This window comes from Zonotrichia albicollis, chromosome 2 (assembly GCF_047830755.1).
Source record: "Zonotrichia albicollis isolate bZonAlb1 chromosome 2, bZonAlb1.hap1, whole genome shotgun sequence".
Lineage (NCBI taxonomy): Eukaryota > Metazoa > Chordata > Aves > Passeriformes > Passerellidae > Zonotrichia > Zonotrichia albicollis.
Genome location: NC_133820.1, coordinates 27,275,601 through 27,301,726, shown reverse-complemented (window position 1 = coordinate 27,301,726; position 26,126 = coordinate 27,275,601). Strand labels below are relative to the sequence as shown.

At 38.2% G+C, this 26,126-nt stretch overlaps 1 protein-coding gene across 7 annotated transcripts in view; it reads right to left on the bottom strand.

Moving 5' to 3' along the window:
* The window catches only part of SH3KBP1 (SH3 domain containing kinase binding protein 1), a 212,590-nt gene that overhangs the window by 46,913 nt on the left and 139,551 nt on the right, over positions 1–26,126 (bottom strand). For all 7 annotated transcript variants that reach the window (XM_005484339.4, XM_074534637.1, XM_005484341.4 and 4 more), the window contains 2 exons: positions 15,250–15,325; positions 5,781–5,875 (listed from right to left, as the gene is read on the bottom strand). In XM_005484339.4, the coding sequence (XP_005484396.2) occupies positions 5,781–5,875; positions 15,250–15,325 (171 nt within the window). The remainder of the gene's footprint in view (positions 1–5,780; positions 5,876–15,249; positions 15,326–26,126) is intronic.

Here is a 26,126-nt window from a genome sequence, read left to right as displayed (position 1 = left end):
ATCATGAAATACGAGTAATTTTTTCCTTTCTTTCAAAGGAAGAAAGAGACAATCTTAAACTTTATTTTGAAAGCCTTAAGCTACAATAGTTCTGCTTGGAAGGATTCTATATTCTTGCCAATTAGGTGCATTTTTAATGATCTGAGATATTATCACTTGTTGTTACCCATAGAGGTGAAAATAGTGAAGATTTCATCTTAATAAGGAAGAATTAGTGATAGCTACCTATTAGCTCATAATTAAAGAAAATCTTATAGTTTTTAATTCCTTCACATATTTCTATAGCCAAGGTTTGTAAAATATGTGTGTGCTGTTTGTAATTAAAGACATACAGAAAAATTCAGCAATGAATAAAACCCCACAGAAACAATTTCTGGCAACCCTAGTGACTCCCCAGCCCAGCAAAATGTTCAGCTGAGTATCAGCAAGTGCCTTCTCTGTGACACTGCCTGTGCTCCTTCCCCTGCTCACGGCCCCAGCTCTCTGGCAGGATCCTTTAACACAGCACTCACCAATTTCATCCCTTCAGGAGCCTCCTGCATCCGGCACAGCAGCTGTTTCCCTTCACTGCCCTGCCCAGATGAGTTTGCCTTGCCAATCTCTCAGCTAAAGAAAGTGCTCTGAACAATTTCCTCCTGCACCAGGATGAGCATTTAAAGGAGGTGTAAGAGACAAAAGCAGAATTGTTTTGGCAAAAGGGCCACGCTCCAGTAACTGCCTATGAATACAGGCAGGGTTAAATGAGCTGCCTTGTGGCTACCCCAAGGATTGGGCAGCATTAAAGGCTCTGCACAAGGGCAGATTCCATGCTCTTACAGGGACAAACATACACAGCACCACTGCAGCAGTGAGAAAAGGACATGATGAAAGAGACTACCAGGACTGAACTCATTGAATTGTTTCCTTTTGCTCTTCTACTCACCTGTGCTTACTTGTCTGTCTTATCACTCCACTGCACATGCTTCAGGGCAGGAAGCTGCTAAATGTACAGCATTCTGAACCACAAAACTTGCAAATCTCTCAATAAATTATTAATGGTAACACCAAAAGCAAATACAAGCTTTGTAAAAAGTGATTGCCATTGTGCTTATTTTTATAACTAGGTTTGTGGCTCTTTGCCCCCCAGCACAGAATTAAGCTCTACAAATTGGGTTGCCATTAAATATCTAGACCAGATAGTCATGTAAATTTTTCACTAGTAATTATCCTATTGTGTCTTTTATGATACCAATGCAGTAATTTTCCCAGTACTGTTTGAATAGCATGAGCAAAACCACCTTATAACTTCAGAATTAGCAGAATTGCTGCTGATATCAGTGCTGCCCACTGATAAAAAAGGGTTCAGATGAGGATATCTTTCCATTGCTGCCAGCTTTTCAAACTTGCAATGATTTTTGAAGCAGCTAATTTTATTTATCCAGACCATTTTCACTCCTGGGAACAAAGTGGTCTTTGCTGTCTAGAGCTCAGGTAGATTGATGCACTGCAATGAAATATTCTTTACATCCTTGCAGTAAAACTGCTTTTGAATGAGTGCACAGCTGCCAGTGTGTGCTTGATGTATTTGCTTTGAAATTATGTATATGCTTTGAAATAGCCATTTCTATTGATCCCTCACACAGGTAATTTTCTGTGTGCCAGTGAAGTCTTCAGAATCCTATGCATTTTGTCATAATTTATCAAAGCTATTAATAAATTTGTAGAAAAGTGGCTTACAATAGCTAGATCTAAGAGGGCTGGAATAAAAAGTCCTGTAAAATTTTAATGATGACCATTGAAAATGTCACATGAATTTTCTGCTGCTTAGAAAAAACAATATTTATTACAAATACAAGCATGATAAAAGATTTGTTTGCCACTCTCCTTCAGCTGCAGCGTGCAGTGATTACCAGTGTTCTTACCCACACCCAAATGCTATCAGAAATATTTTGAAGACACAAAACAACCCCAAAAAACCAAAAACCTAAGGAACACAAATGTTTGACAATACAAAAATAATCTACAGTGTCAATCTCATGGCCTCTTACCATTCATAATTTTAACCTTATGAACATATCTAATCATCAAAATGCACAACCATCACCTTAACTGTATAAGTAATATTACTGTATTTTGCTTTTTATTCTTTCTTTCAAAGGTACATCTTTCTTAGACTCCCTTTTTGCACAGCAAAGGTACCAGATCATTTAGTTTATTGCCTTGAAGATGAAGTTTTTACCTTCTGTTACAATTCGGACCAATGTTTTCAGGGTTTTTACATTATTCTGCAAGAAAAAAATTAAAGGACTACTATTTGCCCACTTTGATTTCCACTTATTAATAAACAAAACCTTTTCTAGGTATTTACAAGGGTATTTGCTTCACTGGGCAATGAAAGGGAAGAAAAACCTTTTCCAGAATTTTTGGAATAGATGTATGTGAATTTTAGGCTTTTCTTCAGTCTTCTAGGTACATTTTAACTATGATATATTTGGACTCAATCTCCTAGTGTATATTTTCCAAATAATTGGCAATTATTTTTGGTTATCAGTTTTGCATAATGCCATCCTTTACCCTGTATCTCCCCAAATACACACCACTCTGACTTGTAAGTGATCAGCCTCTAGTGACTTTCTTCAGCACTTAAATAAACCTTTCCAGCACATTCTCCATGTGATTAGGGAGTCACTAGTGATTTAGCAAATCTGTTCAAAGTTTTCTTTAGCTATTTCAAAGAAACCTCAGATATTCAAATTCTCCTATCACAGAGACCTATTGGGAAGCTCTGACCAGCTTGTGATTCAAGATCTCAACATCCATCAAAACAGTGAGAACTTGAAACAGAATCTGCTCTTTATATTAAAGAGATATTTCATGATCTTGATTTTACGATCTGACAAAGGGACTTTTACAACTCAATTGAATAAAAGAAAGAGAAATCTGTTATATTCTTATCCTTTTTGTCTGTGGATACTGTTAAAATGGTGATATTGAATTCTGCGTTTACTGATTCTATTCCTTTCCACAAAATTAGGTCTTAGCATTTTAAGATGAACCTTAGACAAACAGCTTCCTCCATTGTCACAGTGTGCACCTGCACCCAGGCTCCTGTAGGAACTTCCCATTTAGCTCATTTGATCCATTCCCTTTTGTCTTAGCACCTATCATATGTTATCTTCGTGGTTTTAAGATTATTGTAATGCATTTTACATTCTTTTCATGAGATTTCTCTCCCATTCTTCTGTCACTCATTACTTTAGCCACTCCCACACATTCTCACCAATGCTGTTGCTTTCAAATAAAAGCAATTTCAGCATGAGTTAATATTATGAATCTTCAATGCTCCTATGTATCTAATTGTGGAAAACCAGACTAGTCTAGTGACAGATATTTTATGCTGGGAGTCTATATCACTTTTTAGTTTTAGTGATTTCAACAAAATACATTATTTTACAATAATGCATCTGTGGTTGTAGGAAGTACTGTGACACCCATCTGTTTCCTTAGAAGTACCAGTTTTCTCTCTTTGAGTCTACAGAATTAAGAATAACTGTTGCCTATTGCTTTCCAGCATAGAAAGCAAAACCTGCAAAACAATTCATTACAAATAAATTAAAAGAAACTCTGTGATCTAATAGCAAAGCAAATCAATGATAATAATTTCTGAAGCATTCCATATGTTTCTCTTTGATGCCTCTTAGTCAGCATGGCTCACTAACGGTCATGTAAGTGTGGTGATTTGAGCTCCAGGTCACTCTCTAGCAGAAGCCATTGGTGGGCAGAAAGGTGGGGCTGACTTTGTTATTGCTGACTAAAAGAAAGATGACAACAGACATCTGCTTCAGAAGATCTGGACTAAAATAAAGTTACTGTATTATGTGGTAAAGCATAAAGGAGACCTCACTGTTTTCAGAACTGTACAGCAAAGACCCTGACTCCACATAGCCTGAATTTTATTTTTTTAACTGCGTTAAAAACAGATGAAGAAACCCCACAAGTCTGCAAAGCACAAAAGGATCTGCAAAGTGACTGCTTGTTAAGCACCATTTCTGCAGTGGCTCAGATCAGTTCTGACAGTGCATAAAAAGGCATCCCTAGAGAAACTCCAGGATTTTGTGCATTGAGATCCCCCTCTCTAGAGACATGGGTTTATGTAAGTGTTCACAGACGTGACATGACACAGAAAAAAAGAAGAAAAGTAAATAAAATGTCTGCAATGGCTTGATATCACTGGAGAACAGAAGGACAGGGCTAGATAATAGTGTATTTACTATTCCAAATCATTCTCTATGCCTGGCTAGGAAAATTGATCAATGTGGTCAAATCATCAGCTTAGTTATTATAAAAGACAAATATCCTTCCACTGTGGCAGAGGGAAGAAGAAAATGCAAAAAAGCAAACTAATGAAATCTCACATAAAAACCTCAGTAATGTAATTGTCTTTTTATCAATGCTTGCTGATGAACACAGCTCCACCCAGAGACCAGTGATCTTGGGGAATGAAATAATTCTGGTCAATAAAGCATAAAGTGGACAAGAGAAACCTCTTAAAAGCCATTTTCATGATCAGAAACACTGTTAAATACTCACATGAGAACATTCTAAATCAGGCAAAGCTACACAGCTCTACAAACAAGCTAAACAAAGGTCAATGAGGGCAAGCCATTAAAGGATATTTAATGTATGCAATTTATTTTTACATTTGCAGTTTCTCTTCCTATCACATGTGTGATTACTTTTCTTTGGTTACATGCATATTGTTCAGGACAAAGATGTCCTCTAGGATTGAAAATAGCTTCATATGTGGCAAACACAGCCCCAGATGGACTTCCCAAGATTTTGGGGTTTTTTTTCACCCAGTGCCAAATTGTTCAGTCAAGTAACAATTTCTTACGACACATCAATTATAGAATTAATTATTTTACTTTCATACAAGCACAAACAAAATGTATTGTGTACATTGCTATGATTCATCTTTCTCATGGAAAATCCACAGCTTTTTTAGTTTATATATTTTTTTTCCCCACAAATATTTATGTCCAGCAATCCAAAACTTTTAAACAAACTGTAAAGTCTTTAAACAGGAGCAGGAAATTAAGTGCACCTAAATTGTAATCTGTTCTTTGTAACATGGTGCACGGCTCTTCTAAAGGAAAACCAGCTGTTTACTCATCATCTCACTCTATGGCTTTTGAAGATTTAGTATAAATCCTGGCACTGTTTTTTAATTTCTAATCTTGAATAATTACACATAGTTTTAGAAAAAACCCAGATGTAAAACTATTTATTTTCTGCTCTGTCATCTTTCTCTGCTTTACCAGAATATTAAGGGTGGCTAAATTTTAAATGTTTAGTTCAGTAAGTTAATTTAGCCACATTACTTCAATCTAACACAAAAATCTAATTCACAATGCCTACAAGAAAAATAACTCATTCACCAAAGGGAGATATTCAAAGTTGTTGCTTTCCTGAATCTTCCAGTTTATTCTCTAAGCCATTATGTTTGTTATAGGGATCAATTTACAATTTATGTTATCTGCCAGCAGATTCAAATTAAAATTAATTGTATAAATTTGAGCACACATTGGCTGTTCTTTGCTTAACATTCATTATCAGGGTAAGGCTCTAAAGCACAAGAGGAAGGGAGATGTAGGGCTCTGAAGTCTGCGTAATGTTTCACTGTCAAACAAACATTGGTTTAGCAACAACACTATAGGCACAAACACTAATTTTATGGCAATTAAATTATGCAAATTTTAAAAACTGTATCACTGCTTATAGGAGAAAAGTATTGCTTTTACCTTACTGATAAGTGTGACAACATCACCTTCCCGGATTGTGAGTTCATCGTCGTTCTGCGCTTCGTACGGAAATATCACTTTGCAATACTCCTTGTCTGAAAGGAAGAACATTCACTGTGATAAATTATCACTTTATAACAACTGCTTATTCAAGGGTGAATAATCTTCATAAAATATTCCATTAGTGTCTCTTTGTGCTGCCTTATTTCCTTGCCATCTTTCTCTTTGTATTTTAGACTTTCACAAACAACACGAAATATTTAAAAAACTGCAGGCTGATAAGCATTCCCACACACATCATCCAGGGAGTCAGCTCTGTCGCCCCTAGAACCATTATCTCAAATGAAATTGCTCCAGACAGCAACCTGCCACCAACCCTTTCCCTTAGAGTAAACCTGTATCTGCCACTTCCTTCCATAGTTCCACTGGTATAGCCTCCCACCAGACTGCATAAACTGGAAACATAAAGAATGCAGTAGGGTGACACAACTTACCTATTCCCTTGTGTGCAAGAAAGCAGATATTTATGAATCTATACAGATGGTACAACAATAAATAAGACATTAATGAATGTAACTCCATTAATAACTAAACCACCTGTACACTCAGTGTAAGAGTTTAGAGTATTACTCCAAAGTTTCCTGGATTCTTTTTCCTTTACTGTCTATAAATAAGGGCATCATCTCAACTTTCATCTGGAAAATACAGAAGCCAGCACTCCTACTCAGAAATCATAAAAAGCAGTTGTCATGAAAAGCAGTTACTTCCATGTTGCTGTGCAACAGATGAGTATGTCAACGTGCCTTACAAATAAAAAGGGAATATGTTTTACAGCTGTTAAACTATGAATAAAAATATGTGATACTCTAAGACAGCAGGTCTAAAAGGACTAAGTAAACTACTCTACTGCTTGTAGAAGGGCATGTGATTTTGTAGAAATGTTCACCTCCCTTTAAATGTCTCATTTTTGATGACTTCTCTGTCTAGTCAACTTCCATATTCAATGCAGAGAAGTACTGGCAGGCCACAGAAATCCAAATTAATTTGAAATAACAGGACTTATTATTTTATTATTACTATAAAGAGAACCTGCATTATCACACTTGAGGGTATCTGAGGCTCTACCAGAGGGTCAGTTCAGCTGCCCAGACACTAAGTGCTGTTTCAGACACTTGTGAGTGTGCAAGACACATGCATAGTATGGCAGAACCTATGGAATTCCCAGGTTCCTCTGGTCTGACAGCTGGACGTAATTCAAAACAAAATACCATGGGGGTATCTCAAAGAGCTCCAGATGCAGGCTACTGATTTCAGCCCCCAAGCTTCCGTCCTGTGTCTAAATTTAGATTCAGACATCCAATGTTAGAAACCAACTTGGTCAGTGCACTAAAGTCAATGGAGACCAAGTCACTAAAATGAGCAAAGTCTTGAGGGCCACTCCTGACTCCAGGAGCAGACACCTACATTTGATTACCTGAACGATTTGCTCCTTGGACAGCAGTGACAGATGTGTAATGGGACCACCACCCAAAAAATCCAGATACCAAACTCATGATTATAACCCAAACTTAGGGCTCTGACACATAAGCTCCCTCCAAACTTCTAAAGTTTAGTGAGAGGAACACCAGCTGTAAAGAAGCAGCCCAGAAATGTGCATCTGAAAATTTGCTCTCTGCAAGCACCATCAGCCTGAGAAATTAAATAGCACTAGGAGGGAACAGGAAAGCTCTTCATTTCACACACAGTCATTCAGAAACAGCATGAATTTTATGTGTCATTGGTTCAAGCAAGCAAGAACTTCTTACGCTTTTCAAATTTCTTATTCTGAACACAAATATTTAAAATGTTTGATTTACCCATGACCATTACAGTTGGTTTTCTGGCCATGCCCTGTATTAGGTCTGGCTGACATGGAGTTTATTTTCTTCACAGCAGCCCACATGGTGCTGTATTTTTGACTTGTGACTAAAACTGCACTAGTTGCACACTGGTGTTTTCACTGTTGCCCAGCATACCTAGACAGCTTTCTTTTTTTTCCCCTTTTTCTATCCCCCAAGCAGGCCAGGGTGAGCAGGAAGCTGGAGAGGACACAGCAGCTGACCCAAGATGAGTAAAGGGATATTCTGTGCCATATGGCCCCCTGCTCAGCAATAAAAATGAATAATGCAATAAATGGCTTTGGGGGTGTTTCCATTCCTTGGAGACTGGCTGGACATTGATCCACTGTAGGTGGTGAATGAATTGAGCTGCTACTGAATGGTGGTTCCCTTTGTGTTGCCTCTTTTTATTGCTCTTTCATTTAATTATCAAACTGTCTTTATTCATTGATTTTCTCGCTTTTGCTTGCTCTGCTCTCTCCCTTATGGGGAGCAAGTGGCTGGGTGGAGCACAGCTGCTAGGTGGGCCAGCTCACCAAACCTCCTCTGGAGTCGCTGGAGAAACAAAATTCAGGTGAAGAAAATGAACAAAGGTTTTGAGGGAAAAGAAGTGAGCAAGGGGGGGAAAATCCTTTTCCCTGTTCTGAAAGCAGAGAACACTATGAAATAAACATTTGGTGACTTTTCCAAACCACTGGGCATGTGAGACCACCAGGTCACAACTCAGATTCAGAGGATGAAATGGATGTCCAACTGCTGCTTTACTGCATTCTGAGGAAGGGTTGGGATGTCTCCTTGTGGACTTGGCTAGGTTGTTCCGCCTGCTCACTGCCTTGCCTTAGAGACAGTATAACAACATTTTATGTAAAAGCTGGTAGAAAGCTCACACACACTAACTTAGCTGGATGCAAAGCAGCATGTAGATAAATATGAGATTCAACACATTTTACACTTCAGTGGCATGCTACCTTAAATTATCATCGTGGGTTTTTTCCCTATTCTGAGTATATCCACACTCTGAAAAGCAGCTGTGCTAAATAATAGATTCAATGAATTAGCCCAGAGTTGATGTAGATGCAATACTGCATTAAAGAAGCTGAGTGCTGCACACTCAGGCAAGTCTCCAGTTACTGGGAACAGGCTTAGCATTTCTTTTTTGGGATGCAGAACTGGCTGGATTCTCAGAGGTAAACAACACCTGAGCCCCAGAAGGATGATTCCAGAACATCCATTCTCAGACACCTACATTGATCCTCCATTCAATAACAGCATCAGCTGAAGATTAAGTGGGAAGCCAAGCACAAAGCACAGCTAAAAAACTGCAAACAGGCACCACAGCATTGCTCTGACAGGATGTCTGCAGTGCAGCTTCTGCTCAAGGCTTGGATATATCACACAAGTTTCAGGTTAAAAAATGCTTTGGACAGCAAAGGGTTTGGGTATCCTGAGTCCTATAACAGAGAAGCCTCCCTCAGGCTTGCTATTTGAAGACTGGGTATTTGAATTGTCTTTCAGGATGAAGACCCTGATAGACAAGAGTGGAGAGAGATCAGTGGTTTCAGCATCTGAAATATCAGTAGATGATCAGGAAGCAAGCTCTCTCCAGCAGACAGATAACACTTCTTGTCCTTCTAGTTTTGGTGTCAAGAACTCTGTTGTCCCCAACTCTGTCCATTCTCCCCACCAAATTATAAACCTTTTATTTTCTTAAACAAAAGCAAACATAAATAACAGCAAACCAAGGAATTAAACTATAGAAAATGTCAAAAATCAATCAATTGATGATGTTGTTCATAAAGAGCCAGGAGAAACTTCTGAGAGGCACAAGAGGGAGCTGGGGGAGGCTCATGGCTCCCCTGTGCTCTGAATGCTGGCACAGGAACACAGAGTGAAGGAACGGCCACAGAAAAAGAATATGGTTTATGTACAGTGGAAGTCTGGACTTCCTGAGTACAATTCAGACAGACCTACACTAAATCACTGAGCCCAGTGGATCATCCTGAAACAGAGGTCTCCACATCACAGATGGGTTGGGAGCAATGTAAGCAACTGGGCAAAGTCAGCTTTCAATGTTCTCCTAAGGGATACGTAAGCCAACATTATCTAAGCAAGCAAAAACAAAGCCAACAGAACTCAAAATAATATGAATCTTTAAAATCAGATTAACAAAAGCAGAGAAAAATCTAATAGGCTATGTCACATCAGGACTAAAATTGTCCTTACTCAGTAGGACACAATACCACAGCAGAATGTAGAAGCGCTAAATGTCAACAGTCATGTTTAAATATGAAGGAAATTAAAATAAAAGAAAAAACTAATTTCAGACACAACATTGTATAGACCACGCTGGAATTTGCTGAATTTGGGATTTTCTGAATGAGAAAAAAAACCCCAGAAAAATACTAAAAGTCAAAACAATATGTCCTATTACATGCCTGGCAAATAAACTTAAGCCAAAATTAAAAATTCAAACTAAGATGCTAAGTATCCCTCTGCTATAGATGATAAATCTCATTTTTACATTTGACATCCAAAGCTGGGTTTATACATCACAGACAGTTCTTCCAGAAGCCTTTTTTTCTCCTCCTGACCTGGCAAAAATATATCTGTTAATAAATCCCCAACAGCAGATATCTTGGAAATATTAAGGAAGGAGAAAAGATGATACTCATGAGCTTTTCAGTCCTGTTTGATCAATTCAGCAGTACTTCACTCTGTCAGACCTCAGTCTCTCACTGCAAACCCTCAGCTCCTCCCAACCACGGGCACTGCTCGAGGAACTGAGTGAATGGATAAAGCTAAGGGGTATGAGATATTTTATGGGGGTTGTTATCATGTGTCTTTGTGCAACACTGTCTGTCCCCAGGTTGAAAATGGGGCCTTTTTGACAAAGTCCCAACCCTTTGAAAAATCATTGTCTCAAGAGGGAGAGCAATAGCAAGGGGCTGCTTCACTACCCAGGCCATTGCAGGGACAGTGTTTCCCTGACAGAATCCAGTGGCTCAATGTGTATTTACAACTGCAGGGTAAAGAGCTGATGTCAAGCTGCAGACCTGCTCTGGGACTTGGGGTGCTGCAGTAGTATAGCAGGTAAATTGGTCTGTTTGTATTTTGAGAGACTGGTCAAATATTATACTGTTCCAACCAGACCTGAGCAAACTCCATTTACTGTATCAGCGAACCCTGCTGCACTTCTGAAGCATGACTCTTCTGTTTGTTCTCCTGCCACACTCTTAGGGTGAGCTGAGACCTTCAAGAAGGCAGTCCACAGACAAACATTCATTCCAGCTTAAATTTCAAAGGGGACAGTGATTCTGGGATTTGCTTTTCCTCTTAGGGCAGGATGACACAATCTCTTTCTTTTACTTCTATTGTTGCTTCTTTGTATGGTTAATCTTTGTGGTTTAAATATTTCCCCATCAGCAAAGTCTAACTCATACAGCAATAAATATGGACACAAACAGTAATACTAAGCAAGAAAACAAGCAGCATTAAGGCAGTATTCCTTGGGCTTAAACTTCCTCTCTTTGACTGTCACTCATAACGTATTTCTGAAAATGCAGTAAAACATACAAAATCTAGTAAAAAATTACATAATTATTACCAAAACCACAAATCAGACAAAAAAAAAATTCTAACACTATATTCAGCAGAATTTGGTTTTACTATTAATTACTACACTCAAGACTCATAGATTTCACTAATAAATATTTTCACAGAACTTAGTAAGATGTAAACGATCAAAACACCACCTTATTAAAAAAAATAGAAACAGAAGTAACTATGGTCCTATTAATACATTCTATTAATGTCCTATTAATTCACCATGCAAAAAGATTGTTTGCTATGATCTTGGTATTCCTCTACAATAGCTTAACACAAATTTTAAATAGTGAGTGGAGCGATCAAATTAAGTGCTGTGGTGAAGACACTCTGTGACTTAGTGCTTTTGCTATTTTGTAGTCTGCTTATTTACAATCCATTAATGCAGTCTCAATAATCTGCAATAACTCTCAGATGTGGTGGATGTTTTTGTTTTGCCTAATTTTAGAATCCAACAGAGCTACTTCATAACTTAGATATATTTTCTACAACACATGCTATTCACCACAAGCCACTCATACTAAAAGTAAGCTATTTCATAAAAAACAATATATCCCACTCCAGAAATAGGATTATAAACACTCATGCATTAATGTGCCATCCTATCTACTTGGCAGAGATGGAACTTCAAGAGCAGAATACTCCTCTAAATCTAGGAATCCACAAATCTAGAACAAACAGCTCTGCCCTTTTCTCTTTGAAGATGCATTCCCTCATTTGTAAAAGATTACTGATGTTTCCAAGGGATCACTCAAACCCTGTAAAGATTTGTACCTTCACTGTGCTCTTCCTTTGAGCAAAAAGTTGTCTTTAGCCCTCAAGAGTCAGCACAAAATCGTGAGTTTGTTTTCGGGGAGATTTACAAAGTGTATTGTTGGGAGGTGCACCTTAGAGACCACACACCTCTGCCTTCTGCTTCAGCCAACTCACCCCATTGCAGAGCTTAGCTCACCTTGCACGTTCCAGGAGCAGCTGGCACATTAAGTGCCTCACTGCTGATCACTGCCCCACCACATCAGAGAAGTTACAGAAAAAAGGAGACTGGAATCCAAGTGTGAGAAAATCAGCAACCATCACTCCTTGATGAAGCCCCATGGGCAGAGGGAAGATGCTGCTGGTGCCTGCTTCCTCTCTCTTTTCTCAATGCAACTGCATTTTTTAATCCAGTTGGCACTAAGGTATAACATCATCAGTCATGGAAATAAATGAGGAAAATTAAAAACTGGATTCTTCCTCTCCCAACATAAGCTCTGTCTTGCCTGCAGCGTTCATCTCCAAGAGTAATCCCAAAGGAATCTAAACCATGTATCCAAAAGCTCCCTCTCTGTACTGAACTAAGTCTATGGATCTTCTGTTTCCTGCTGCTTCCTTGGAGAATGGCACAGTATCTGTTCTGTTCAGCAGGTAAAGACTCCAGCCAGGACTGGGACACGACCATCCCAGGCAGAAGTGAGAGTACTTGAGGTCCAAGGTGGAATGACACTTTTGTGCTGAACACAGCAATGGGAACAATCACCAGTTTTCTGAGACTGCAAACTTCCTTGGGCTGAATGCCTTTTCAAGCTTGTTTATGGTTAAAAGTAAAAATTGAATTTTTGAGAAATGACAAATACTATACATATTATAGTCCTGTGCCAAGGTCTGATGATACTCCTCATTTCTGACTATCAGACATTAATTTTATTATGGAGAAATTATTCCTCTGCCTATATTAAACACCAAAACAGACTGGAGCAGGTTTCATTTGCACTGAAAGGTTTTTCAATTTAAGTGAAGGACAACTTCAGCTGAATGAAGTGCGTCTTCAATGATGTCATTTGGGGCTAAGAAAATTATATATAATTACATTACATCAGACCTTCCTATAGATGTGCTTCTCTTTCCCAAGCATGAACAGAGATGCCAAGAGTGCTACTGAGGCCTCAGAGATTCCAGAAAAGATAAAATAATAAATAATGCAGTTTAGTTAAAATGCAACAAGATACTGTGCAAATAAGTAGTCCACTCTTCTCACCAACTCTGACAAAGTGGATGTTGAATGAAGACAGTGACAGAAGAAGGATTTTTCTGACCAAAAAGGTGTGTCCTTGGGAAAAATCAAAGAAGGACCATCCAGAGCCCGAAAGTGTTGATGGAAAAGTGTCTCTGAAAAGTGAAAAGTGTCTCCCATACATTTCAGCCAGAGCTCAGTGGATCACAGTAGAAGATACAGTTTTCTAACCATTGGTCAGAAGGTTTCCACACTCAATTTATAAATGTGAAAATTTGAACCTCCCATACCCTGGGATGGGATTTAGTGAGCAGCTTCAGCTGTCAGAAGTATCAGGTGATGTGGAAGAAGCAGCCTGGCTTCCACACAAGGGTCAATGCTGCAGGTGGGAAAGCCCCTGGACCTGCACTCAGGTCAGCTTGAGCTGCTCAGCCTGCAGGCTGGCAAAGGTAATTCCATAACACCTTCAGGAGCCCTCTTCTGCATTACCAGTTCACACATTTTTTAGTATTTCAAGTTTCCACTTCCTCAGGGCAATCGAAATCATGCAATATTTCCAATAAAGCCTGCTGGCATGGGGGCACAGGATGAGAGGATGTAACAAGTCAGTGATTGTGGTGGGGCTAATGGACAATAACTCACTAAAAGCTCTTTTAAGCTGCTGTTCCAACTCTGAGCTGAAAACCTGAACAAACCAGTTTGCAACCACACACTTCCCTCCCTCCACACACTTCCACAGTCCTTCCCAGACTGACCCTGCCCTGCTGATCCAGATGCTTTCCTACATATGTCTCTATGGGTTTCAGTTCTGAGACAAAATGTTATCTGCTATCTAAAAGGATTAACAAATCAGGGAAGAAGGACTGGGCAATATTTAAAGAAAGTCAACTCTGTTATATTCAGCTTCTTTTCTAAGGTTATATTGGAGGCTATATTGTCTTCCCTCTCCTCTTTTCCACCACAATCTGTAACACTTATTTGCAACTCTACATAAATAAAATCAAAAGATGGGGAATATACATTTATGTTATTTGGTAAGCTGGTTACATATGCCTTCCTAGAACAGCATAAAGACATCCCTGAAAGATTTAATCATTACTTCATCAGTGCTAAGCACTGAAATGATGCAAAAAAGGACTGAAGGTCAGAGAATCAGAGAACAGGTTGGATTGTTTCTTTAGGATCACCTAGTCCCAATGCCCTGCCATGGGCAAGGACACCTTTCACTATTACCAGGTGTCTCAGAGCCCCATCCAACCCGGCCCTGAGCACTGCCAGGGATGGGGCAGCCATCCTTCTCTGGGCAGACGTCCTTCTCTGGGCAGCCTGCTCTGTGCCTTACTATGCACACAGCAACAAATTTCTGACATCTGATCGAAACCTGCCCTCTCTCAGTTTAAAGCCATTTCTCCTTCTCCTGTCACTACATTCCCCTATAAAAATTCACTCTCCACCTCTCTTGTAGGTCCCCTTGAGGTACTGGAAGGCTGCTGGAAGGTCTCCCTGAAGCCTTCTCTTTGATTTCCCATACAAACTATACCATGCATATAGTGTTATTTCTGCTACATAAAGAAATAAAAATAAAATAATTGCAATATTTTTTTTAAAAAAGGAAAAAGTCAAGGGCATTTGCAATGAGAGAAACTTTTCTATGACCTGTTTTCTATGACCTATGACAAGTTACAACCTGAATTTGGATCTTATTCAACTCTGATTAATTCCAAAATATCCTCAAGGCTGAAAGTTTATCACATAATTTAACTTGATTTTTGGTGACAGAAAACTTGAGATAGGGTCACAAGAGCAAAAACAATTTAGAGGATTCTGTGAAACAAAGCATTTTGTCTAGGTACCACCTACTCAAAGTTTATCCTAAATATATCTATCTGCATCCTGGCTTTTTTACATACAGGACACTCTTTTAAACAAAACCAAAGAAAAGCATTCAGCTTGATTTTAATAGCACAACGTGCAAAAAAGAAAAACCTATGAAACCTACTTTTTGTTCTGCTGTCCACTTCTATTTTTGTTGGCTCCTGAGTTGCTGTGGCTGGAGGTAATTTCTTCCCAACACTCTGAAAAAAAATAATTATTCTTCTTTAAAATTTGCAGGTTCAGTTAAAAGTTGGACAACATAAAAATAGTAATGGAAATACAAAATATAGGAGTAGAAAAGGGACAGTAAGGAAAAAGAGGCAAATTATAAACTGTACTTATGCTTGTTACTGGGGATTAACTTTTTTCAAAATTATAAAGGATTAGTAAAAATGTGATCCTTTAATTTCCCTCTGCTAATGTTTCTAACATTTTTAAATGATAACCCCTTAACATTTCCCTGAGTTTCAGGAAAGACTCACAGAAGTTTCACTGGTAGATTGAATATTAAGCAATCGATGAAATGACTTAGGGAAAGATGTTATTCAGTACCAAAAGTAAAGCTGAAAGAAGCAGCAGAGAGGAACTCACTTGACTTCTGTTCATACAAGGAATATTCATTTCAGTCATTCTAGTTTGAGTGTGATTTCTATATCGACGACATCTCTTTCTTATTTTATTATTTTTTAATATCTTTTTAGCAAAAGTAACAAATTTACAATTACCTACTACAATAAGCAATAATCTACTGCAGATAGGTAAGTTGAGGTAACATTGAATAAATACCATCTGCCCTCACCAAAATGAAATAGAAGAAAATCAGTGATATTCATCTTTATGTATCTTCTCCTATTATATGCATACTATCCCCTCTCTCTCTTAGCTTGTCTCCCTATGAAGAAAGTGTTCTATCTTTAAAATCCTAGCAATGTGTAGATGGGAAAATAAGCATAATTGTTTGAGAAAAGCCCTAGCTGCCATTCCCTGCAAGGTCTGCACAAGCACCACAAAGCTCCTCCAGGCTTTCATGACCTCCTGAGCGACAGCTTAGAGAGCAGAGTGCTGAGATCCAGCCCTGCCAGCGCTGAGTAGCACAAGGTCCATAAGAAAACACTGGTCAATGTAAGAAGCAATAGGAGAAGAGCTCTTTGAGTAGCTGAATATTCCAAGGTGTATAAAGAATACTGAGAGCTCCATGTTAATAATATGCAGTAATGTGTGATAATATATCTATGGAATGGACTCAAATACACACAGGGATTTCAGGCTGGTAAAAAGAGCACATAGGGAGGAAGGATAGTTCTGAGAGTTGTGCACAAGACATCATCAAATCCATGCTGGCAGCAATGCAGACTATGAATTGCAATACCCCAAATCATCCCATTGCAACTTAACTTGCAGGTGGAAGAAGAAACACCTGACTTTCTGTGAGCTTATAACTCTGCTCAGAATCCAGAGTCTGTGAACTGCTAAGGAAGAGAAATAAACAACAAAACTCTAGAGAACCTCCCAAACTATTTTCTGAGGTGGGAATGAAAGATGAGGCATTAGCTGGAAATAAGAAAAATAAGAGATGACAGATATCTGCAAATTGAGAGAGAGCAAAACAGAAAAGTTCATGACCTGGTTGTGCTGGAGAAGTTTAAAGTCAAGAAGGATGATTATAAATCTGAGATCTATCTGCAAAGCAGTGAAAATTGTACTAAAAGAGATATAATGAAGAATTTGAAGCTACCAGGCATTTGCAGTTACACAGATAGAAGTACAGAATGCCTTCAAGATGAAAGCAAGACTGGGAAGGCAGCTCCTGGTTCAGAGGCAAATGGGGCAGTTAAGGATAGCTGCATATCACAGTACATGCTCAGTCATCATCAAACATTTATTCACATTTCTGCTTCATGAAATTGTTTAGGAAAATGATGAAAGCAGATACTCTAAACTGCACTGCAATAAAGACATGATCACTAAAAGAATATGAAAACTCTTTAAATTAGGGAAGGTTTTGTTATTTTAAAGATTAAATTATTATGCAGGACCAGTTAATTAAAGGAAATATTTTAGTAATTGCTTTACCATACATGAATCGTTGATTTTATCCCATGAAACCAAACACCATATAAACCCACAACAGGCTAAAATATAACAAGCTACAGATCACAACAAAAGAATAATGAGTAAAAAGGAAGATATTTGTGTATCCTACTGGAAAATCCATTATGCAAAGTAATTTCCTAATATATAAAAGGAGGTGCAAGAGCAATGCTTGAAACATTATTTCATCTGCTCATTCAGAACAAATGCCTGTGTAGGTGATAAATCAGCATTGGGAACCAATTTGTGAACAGAAAAGGGAATACTATCCAAACAAGGCTGCTCTTTTATTAGGAGCTAGGAAGAAGAATTAAAATAATTTTTATGAGGGCTGCATAGGACCCACTCCTGTGAGAAGGGATACCCGAATTTGTTGTGGGACAGGGAAAGCAGAAGACAAGTGGAACTGCTACTCTTTAATTGTGAGGGGACTACACTCTAGGATTTCTAGGGGTGAAAAAAGCATCACTGACAGCAAAAAGGAATAAAAATTGATAAGTCATGCAAATCTGCTTTCAGGTGGACCTGAACTGCCAAGTTCAATTGTCCTGTTATGAGGTTCTAAAGGAGGTGGGATTTAAAAATTATTATTTATGTTTCCAATTGGTCTACATTTGCACGGAAAATGTGTCACCACTTTCTGAAAACACCTACATGAAACTTAATATAGTATTTTTTTGTTCATTAGGAAATACCCAAGATAAACTCTCCTCACTCTAAGAGATGCTGAATCCTCTTTGATCTGGTAAATCTGATGGTTTTGCTATAACAGGCTAAAAACTCCAGGATAGCTAAGACTTGGAGACCCAGGCCAAACATTATTATCAGAGCTACCAATTTTTCTGACAAGAAAACAAAAGTGGGAGACAGTAACATCTCCCATATAAGCCAGAAACTTTCCTGCCCTTTCTCCAGCTCTTCTATGTCACTCATACTCCCATACAGGTCAAATATCTGCCAAATTTTTAGTGGTGGGGAGAACAAAGCAAGCCCAACTTGAATTCTTGCTGATCCAATACACATCTGCATGACATAGACTCCTCTTCTCAAAAACAGTTACCACAGGATATTTTGTTGTCTTCTTCAGTTGAAGGCCCAGTACTATTTATCAAAACCTTCACTTCTAAAAAAAGGAAACATGGGAGCAAATAACACCCAATATGTTGAACTGAAGATTTCAATAAAATTCTTTCTTTCTCTTCCTCTGTTTTTCCTTCACATAAGAAGGTGGTCCAAGCCCTTCTAGACACATTGATCTGTTCTACAAAGTACTGATAGACAGCTCCAGCTTTGCTGTTAGTCTTTTACCTGATTAATTCTTACCTATCGGGCTCAGGATTCCTAAGAAGCAACAACATCTTAGCCCTTTGGGACACAGGCACAAAAGACTTAGAACTTGAAGGACTTTTTGGGAATTTAGACATTCCAAATGCAATACCAGCATCCTCAACCCTGTCAGCAATCCCTGACCTCTCCCAGCATAAACTGTCTCACTTCATTTACCTAAATCTATCATGTTGTCAATAATGGTTGCAATTAAAAGTCAAATGCAGCATGAACCAGAATGTCCATAATGGCATCTCCCAGTAGCGTCCTAAATACCAGGCTGCAAAGACAAGTGAAGGTCTGCATTTTCTCTCTAAAACTACCTTGGATTCTTGACTGCAGAATGGTTTCATCACCAGCAAGAAGGGCAGCATATCATTCTGTGCTCTTGTATCTCTAGCCCAGTGGTAGAGACACTCCTAAAGACACTCCTAAAGTTTCAGTTTTTATCTGTCCTCCTCCAGCATGCTGATTATCATAAATCCCTTTTCTAGGTGGTGGCAGTGAGCCTTGTTCCACTTGCATTTCTCTGTATATATCACTCTGACTTGCTTAGTCTTATCATACAAGAAAAATATAGTGGAAACAGTTTGTGTTTTCTGACTCCCAAGCCTAGGTTGACACCTAACACAACAGAATATTATCAACAAAACAGGCAGAATCTTAATCCCACTACTTCTGCAAGGCGAGCATAATTAGATTATTTAGCTGTCAGACACAAATTTCATTAATCTCCTGACAAGAGAATCCTAAAGATGAAAAGGGATGAAGTGCCCTCTTGCTGCAGCAACAGCTGATAAAAGCATGAAAAATCACCATGATTTGGTGTACAGATATTCAGAGGGACAAGACAGATTTAGCAGCAAGCTGGCAGTGTTGATGCTTGGTCAATGAAGCCAATGGAGGGACAGCCCAGCACCAAATAACCAGGTCTCTGGGCCTCGATGGCATTTTGGCACACTGCAAATCTGCATCACTGCAGAGCACTTTCCCCTGATACTGAATTAGCACGGATTGCAAAAATTGCTTAGGTGGCCACAAAGTCAGGTAAATGAGGTCATGGTACAATCTGAACAGTCTTATTTTCTTTCATTTATATATTTTGTGTCAACTGCAGTCCCTGTAACAGCAGAGAACAACACAAGAGAAACAGAACATGAAGTGGGCAATAAACAAATTGAGTTCTTCTCACCTGAAGATACTGTGGTTGTTCCTACAACTATTGAGCTCTGACCAGAGAGAGAAAAGTAGACCTGTGACCAAGTTTCTTCCTTCAGGATATTTTAACATTATATTTCAGGGTTTTCTGTTGTGGCCGAAAACTGACTTGTATATTTACTTTCATTATTCAGATCTAGTGTATCTAGAATATTTCATCTGAAAATTCGAATTGAATTGTCATATGTGCACAGATAGGTCAATGCAGAAGGTTCTGTTTCACTTTGCACAAAGTAGCATCCTTTGAGGCTTCTTTAACAATACAGGCTTCTTGAAGCAATATCTTATTTACTCAGGAATAAGGAAAAAGGATTTACTCAGCATCGTTATTTATTTTGAAAAGTGTATTGAGGTCTTTATCCTAAATAAAATTATTTGGAAACTGCTGCTTGGAATACAACTCTATGAAGATATTGTTAAAGAATACATCAGACATTAAGGAATTCATAAAAAGGGGCCGTATGAGCTAGAAACATTAGGCTTAACATAGTTTGTCAGTTTGAATAGTGAATACAACAATGTGCACTGGTGCTTTGTACAAGGGAGGAAAAGGCAGTTATGTATCGTTTCAACTTTTAGAATTTCAGAAAACCTCAATGACCGGGTCAGAGGAAAAAAGTGTCATGTTTCTCTGACCAGAATACTTCCTCCTAACATTCACCTAAGTATATTTAGACGTGGCTTATATGCATGAGAATTTTCTAATATAAAGGTTTATATGTAAATCCAGGGCCACTATTAGTGAGAGTATAGAAGCTGTAGCCTTCAATGTATTTTACACTCAATTTTTTAACTGAGAAGATTTGTTCACAAAGAAGCAGAAATGGTTATTAGAGTCTTCTAGCTCTGAATTAACAGGAGCATAAACCATCTTCTCACTGACTATGTATAATGCTGGTGTTGTAAGGGAAAAGCCATATTAATTCTTTTTTTTCTAATATGCATCAAGTGCTTAAGGAGTGTCATCTAGTGCTCTATCCATCCTATCTGTTCTGCCTTAAAATCTAAAAAAGAGAAAAAATATAAAAACCCCAAAGACTTTCAGATGTCAAAATGCACTCACTCTGTCAGAAACAAAATAAATGTCCAAGATTTCATTTTTTCCCTTGCTACCAACATTCAGCTCCACCTAAAGCCCTTTCTGTGACAGCATGATCAAGTATTGCTATCCTGAGATTTCTCAAAAGGACAGAGTTAACACTTTTCTGAAGGGTCACCACATGGGACTTCAAAGAGGGTAATGGGAATTTTAAGAAACATTTACAAAGAAAACAAAAGTTCTTGAAGAAAAGGGAACCAAACACCTGTCTAAACATTTGATTGCTTCAGTCCTCTACAGTAGCTTCTTGCTCTGTAAATACTTTCTTCACAGCTTTGCTTTGCTAGAAAGATGTACGTGCATGTACAATTATTGGTGGTTTTTAACACCAATCAGTTGGGAACATCTGCCCAATGCACTCCCAGCCAATACAGGGAGACTCAGTTGCCAAAACTGCACACATTTCTACTGCCAGCTCACAGCCTGGTGTGGGTGAATTCCCCTTGTCTCAGCAGGGGAGGAAACAAAGACTGGGAACCTTCAGATAAGGGTGCCCAGTCTCTGACACCCTGAGGCTGGGAGATAAGAGCAGGTAATGCCTGCCCAGGTAGACATGGAGAAAGAATGCAGTGAGAAGACCCCAGACAATAATTCACCCTTGGACCAAGAGGTGCACGTGGGGCACATGAACATCTTGGGCACAAACTGGGATGGTGTAAAGGCCCAGGGATTTCTTTGTTCAGGGTCCCTCTCCAGAGGCACCCAGCTTGAGCTTAAAAATAAATCAACTTTGCCTCAAACCCAGGGTTCAAACTCCTCTTTAGTAGCTCTTGCCTTTAAATCATTCAGAAGTTGAAACATGAACATCACTCAGCTCTAAATACCAGATGATGCTTCCCTAAAGAACGGTCCCCCTAACCACCACCATCTAAGCATCAGATGTAGCACAACTCAGAGAACTTTTTAGTGGGATGTTTGGTAAACATTCCACAGAATGCAGACAACAAAGCAATTAAAGAATTTTAAGCTTCATATTACAATTTCTTTTCACATAGTCAAACTATACTTTCTTCCATTCGACAAAGGCACATTTTCATACTTTGTCCATATTCCAGCAGATTAAAGGGCAGTTTTTTCCAACTGATATCTATTTTAGATGACACTTGGACTTGAATGAACAGAGGTCTTCTGACTTACATCATATCTTTGTAAAGAAATAAGTCCATTTTCTAATTTTGAAAAAGATTTTACCTGTGAAAGGCTTTACCCTTCTGCAGTAAGATTGCAAGCCCCTGTATTTAGATGCTGTGAAAGGCATATGAACTTCCAACATCTTAATTCTCTCTGTCTAGACAAAATCAACAATCTCTAAATAAAAGATGATCCTCCAAATAAGCATCCTGTTGTTTCAAAGCAAAAGACCAAGCCCTCATCCCACTGGAGCTCCTTGGAAATGAACACAATGAATGAACACAAGTCAAGAGTGAAGGAGTGGAGGCCCCATAAATGCTCATGTACATCAGCCCACTGGGAACTGGCCACAACACCATCAGTGCTTTAGAGGAAAGCAATATTCAAGTAGTCAACAAGAATATGCTGCTTGAATGTTAAAGACTTCTGGAATTAGCATGCATATGCAGAAAAACTAAAGGTATTTGGGGGAAAAAGGCTTTCTAGTGTTCAATTCAGGTGTTACTTCTTGACTACAAAGAAAGAAAAAGAAAGAAAAGACAAGGTGTGTATAAAAATAGCATGTCTGTCTAAATTCTGCTACAATACCCATCACAGAGAATGGTGAACAGGTTGTGATTACATTACACCACCCTTAGCTCACTTGGTGCCCTAGAAATACAGCACTGATTGTCAGAGCATCTTACAATTACTACTGCATCTGTCATCCACTCTCACAGCCCTGGAATCCAAGCAGACAAGCAAGCAAGTAAACAAAGCAAAGGAAACAGAACTGAGGTCCCTAGACAAGGGAAATTTTAGAAAAAAACATTATTTTTCTGGGGCTTTTTTTTCTGATTCATCACTGATATTTATTCTTCTTATATGATTCTTTCTTACAGTTGACAAGAAGTAAAACAAGTTTTAGTCCTTGGTTAAAATGCTTAAACTACATCAAGCCTAAGTATAAATTTTTGAATGCTTAAGGAGTAGTTGCATTTTATTTTGATTAAAAGGCATTGTAGTTTTCAAAATAACTGTAACTTCTGAAATATTTTGTAAAAGAAGTTACTGGTGTTTTACTTAACTACATTCAAAAAGTATTTGAAAATCACATAAAGGGAAGTCCTTGAAAATCACCTGCTGGACAGAGAAGGAATTATTTATATGTTTGTGGCAGAATAAAGAGAAAATGACAAGCCTGTACTACTTTTGGCATAGCACTGTGAAGGATTACATACGGAAGAAAAGGGAGGGAGAAAGAAAGAGCAGGATCATTTAATCAGTATGTGCTGACACTCCCTATTGGCTTAGAGTCTGTTACTCCAAAACTAAAGATGAGACTAAGTTATTTGATAGATTTTCCAGGGGTATATTTTCTTTATGAGAAGGCACTAGGTCCTGCAATTAAGCTTGATTTATTGTTTTTATTTTGTATGAATCAAATTTTATCTACTGAGTATGTTACTCACAATTGCTTATTATTTTAGTGATTATTTAGCATAATTTCTTAATTAACCACTGAAAAGCTAAGAAATCTTAAAATTTAGGGTTTCATACTACCCTTTGTTCTGTTGTGACTACATGAGCCTCACAGTTTACATATAATCTGCTTATACTTCTTAGTACAATGACATTCACCTGGTTTTGTCAAGATTTAGCGTTCTAATGTAGTTATTCAAGATTGAGTTAACTTCATTCAAGCATCAGCTGTGAGCCAGATGCCAGACCCGGCAGGCTTCCCTTTTGTCACTGGAGGTAAAACAGTCCCTTTAGCATGTAATTCATCTTTGGGATAAAGAAAGCTCCTGCCCTAATAATGTTTTTTAGTCTTCAGACTATGAAGAAAGACTGCTTGTTGACTACAAGCAACATCCCAGACACCTAAATTCAATCACCAGAATCTCACAATAGTTGCTATTTTTAAATATCTTTGTTGTGTAGTCCATGCATGTTACCTGCCAGGACAGCAGCCAGGTAATCTTTCTAAAGATCTGTCCTTATCTATCTGAATCTATATATCTACAGATTAGCAATAAATCTATAAATCCAGCTACCTAATAACTAAATAATTCAATAATGATGTTGTGGCATACAGTGTTGTCTTTATACAAGTCCTGTATTATCTCTTCTATTTGGCATAGCCAATTCACAGCAATTTTCATTAAAATACACAAATTTAAAAAGCTCCTGGTTCTGGCTCCTGAAGAAGATTGAAATTGTAACCTCACTGCACATTCAAAATGAAAATTGAGATTTGGAAGAGTTTACTGTTCATCCTTTAAAAAAAGGTATTAACTTGGGTAAGTAACTTATTAAAAGACAGAAAACAAAGAGTTTCATCATGGTGATCAGTAGAGCTGTTCAGGGATCTAGATCAAGGCTCTTGTTTCCCACACCTTCCCAGATGATCCACCAAAGGGAAAAGACAGAAACAATTCAGGTAGAAATAAAATGACACATTTGCAGGAAAAGTGCTATTTTAATAGAGAAATGACAGGCTTTGAAACCTATACTTGTTAATACTTTGGAAAGCAATAAAGAGCAATGAGAAGCTATAAAAATGCTGCATAAATTCATCCAACACCTTGGTCATTGTGAGCAGATCTCACCTCCTTTTGCCCTCACACACAAACCCCCTGAGTTCTCAAAGGGACTGAAAAAGACAGAAAGTCCCAAAAATGATCAAACATATGAAACAGGTCTCTCATTCTGAGAAAAAAAAGATACAGGTGACACAAGTCTATAAAAATCAGGCGAGAAGGTAGATAGGGAGGAGTCACTCATTAACTGTTCCAGTAATAAAAATTAAGGACTCACTCATCTCTTCCAGTAATTAAAATTAAGGGCTATCAGATGAAATTAGCAGGTGCCATATTCAAAACAAACAGAGGGAGGTAACTCCTTCCCACAGTGTGTGCTCCAGCAGACTGGAACTCTTTCACAGGAGCTACAGGTGCTAAAATGTCACATGCAATGAAAATGTGACGACGTGATTTGCCAAGGAACAAAGATCCTTTATGGTTTTAATACAAATTTTAGAATTATTAGAGGCTGTTAAGACTCCCCACAGGAATTTCTTTGTGCAACATTTCCAACATCATCCCCAGGCCTGCAGAATTGACCTCTTGAGGAGGCACAATGAGATTCCAGACACAGTTCTGATCTGAACTACAGATTTCCCAAGATCCTCCAGTTTCCAAGAATTATTATCCTTTAACACAGGGAAATGGAATATTGAATACATCACTCTTCAGAAAGTAAATTTAAATAAAGCAAAGTGATTTAAAACCAAAGTGAGGGAAAACTTAAGGGAAACTTCAAAGGATTATTCTAACTCCTATCTCCCACCCAAATATTATCAAACACACTAAGTTCTTCAGTTAAAAAGAAAGCAAAATCATACAGAGAACAAAATTATATGGAGGAATTAATTAGAAAAGCCTTCAAAATTATACAGTCCTCTGATAAGACACTACAGAAATTTCCAATGGAAAATTTTTAAAACTAAGAAATGTTTTATGTGTCTAAGTCTACTTTCCTGGGCCATCTTTCGTAGTTGCCACAGAAGTGGAAAACCCACTATGAATCTAAAAGATTATAAAAATCAAATACTGGATTGACAGTCAGCTATTGCAATGAAAAAGACAAATCCACAGTACAGAAATGTATATTTACCTTTCTTGTTTAGCCACTTCAAACATGCTATGACCTATAAGGTGGATTATGTCCATCACAACACTACAAAGTGAAACCTTGTACAACTTACCAACCTCCTGAATAAACTGATTTATTTCCAGTCAAGCTGTCTGGAAGGGCTTTGACTGTTACCAGCTTTTGCTGAGAAACCACTAGAGATTTAAGACATATTGAGATGCACAATATTTCAGAGTGTGAATAAAAACTGTTCTCTCAGTGATGAAATTGATGTTTATGCTGAACTGTATCGTCCACATTCATGTAATTTATATTTCTGCATGTAGAGGAGTCTCAAACCTTCATAGTGGGGAAGACTTCTAATTAGAGAGGCTGCTGCACAGACTCCTAACTTCCCATTTGCAATGACAAAACATCTCTTCAGCAATTTCTGAGCTGCTTAAATGGAAAATTGCTTCTGTTCCTGTTTCCAGCTGTTGAGCTCCATTTAGAAATGACCT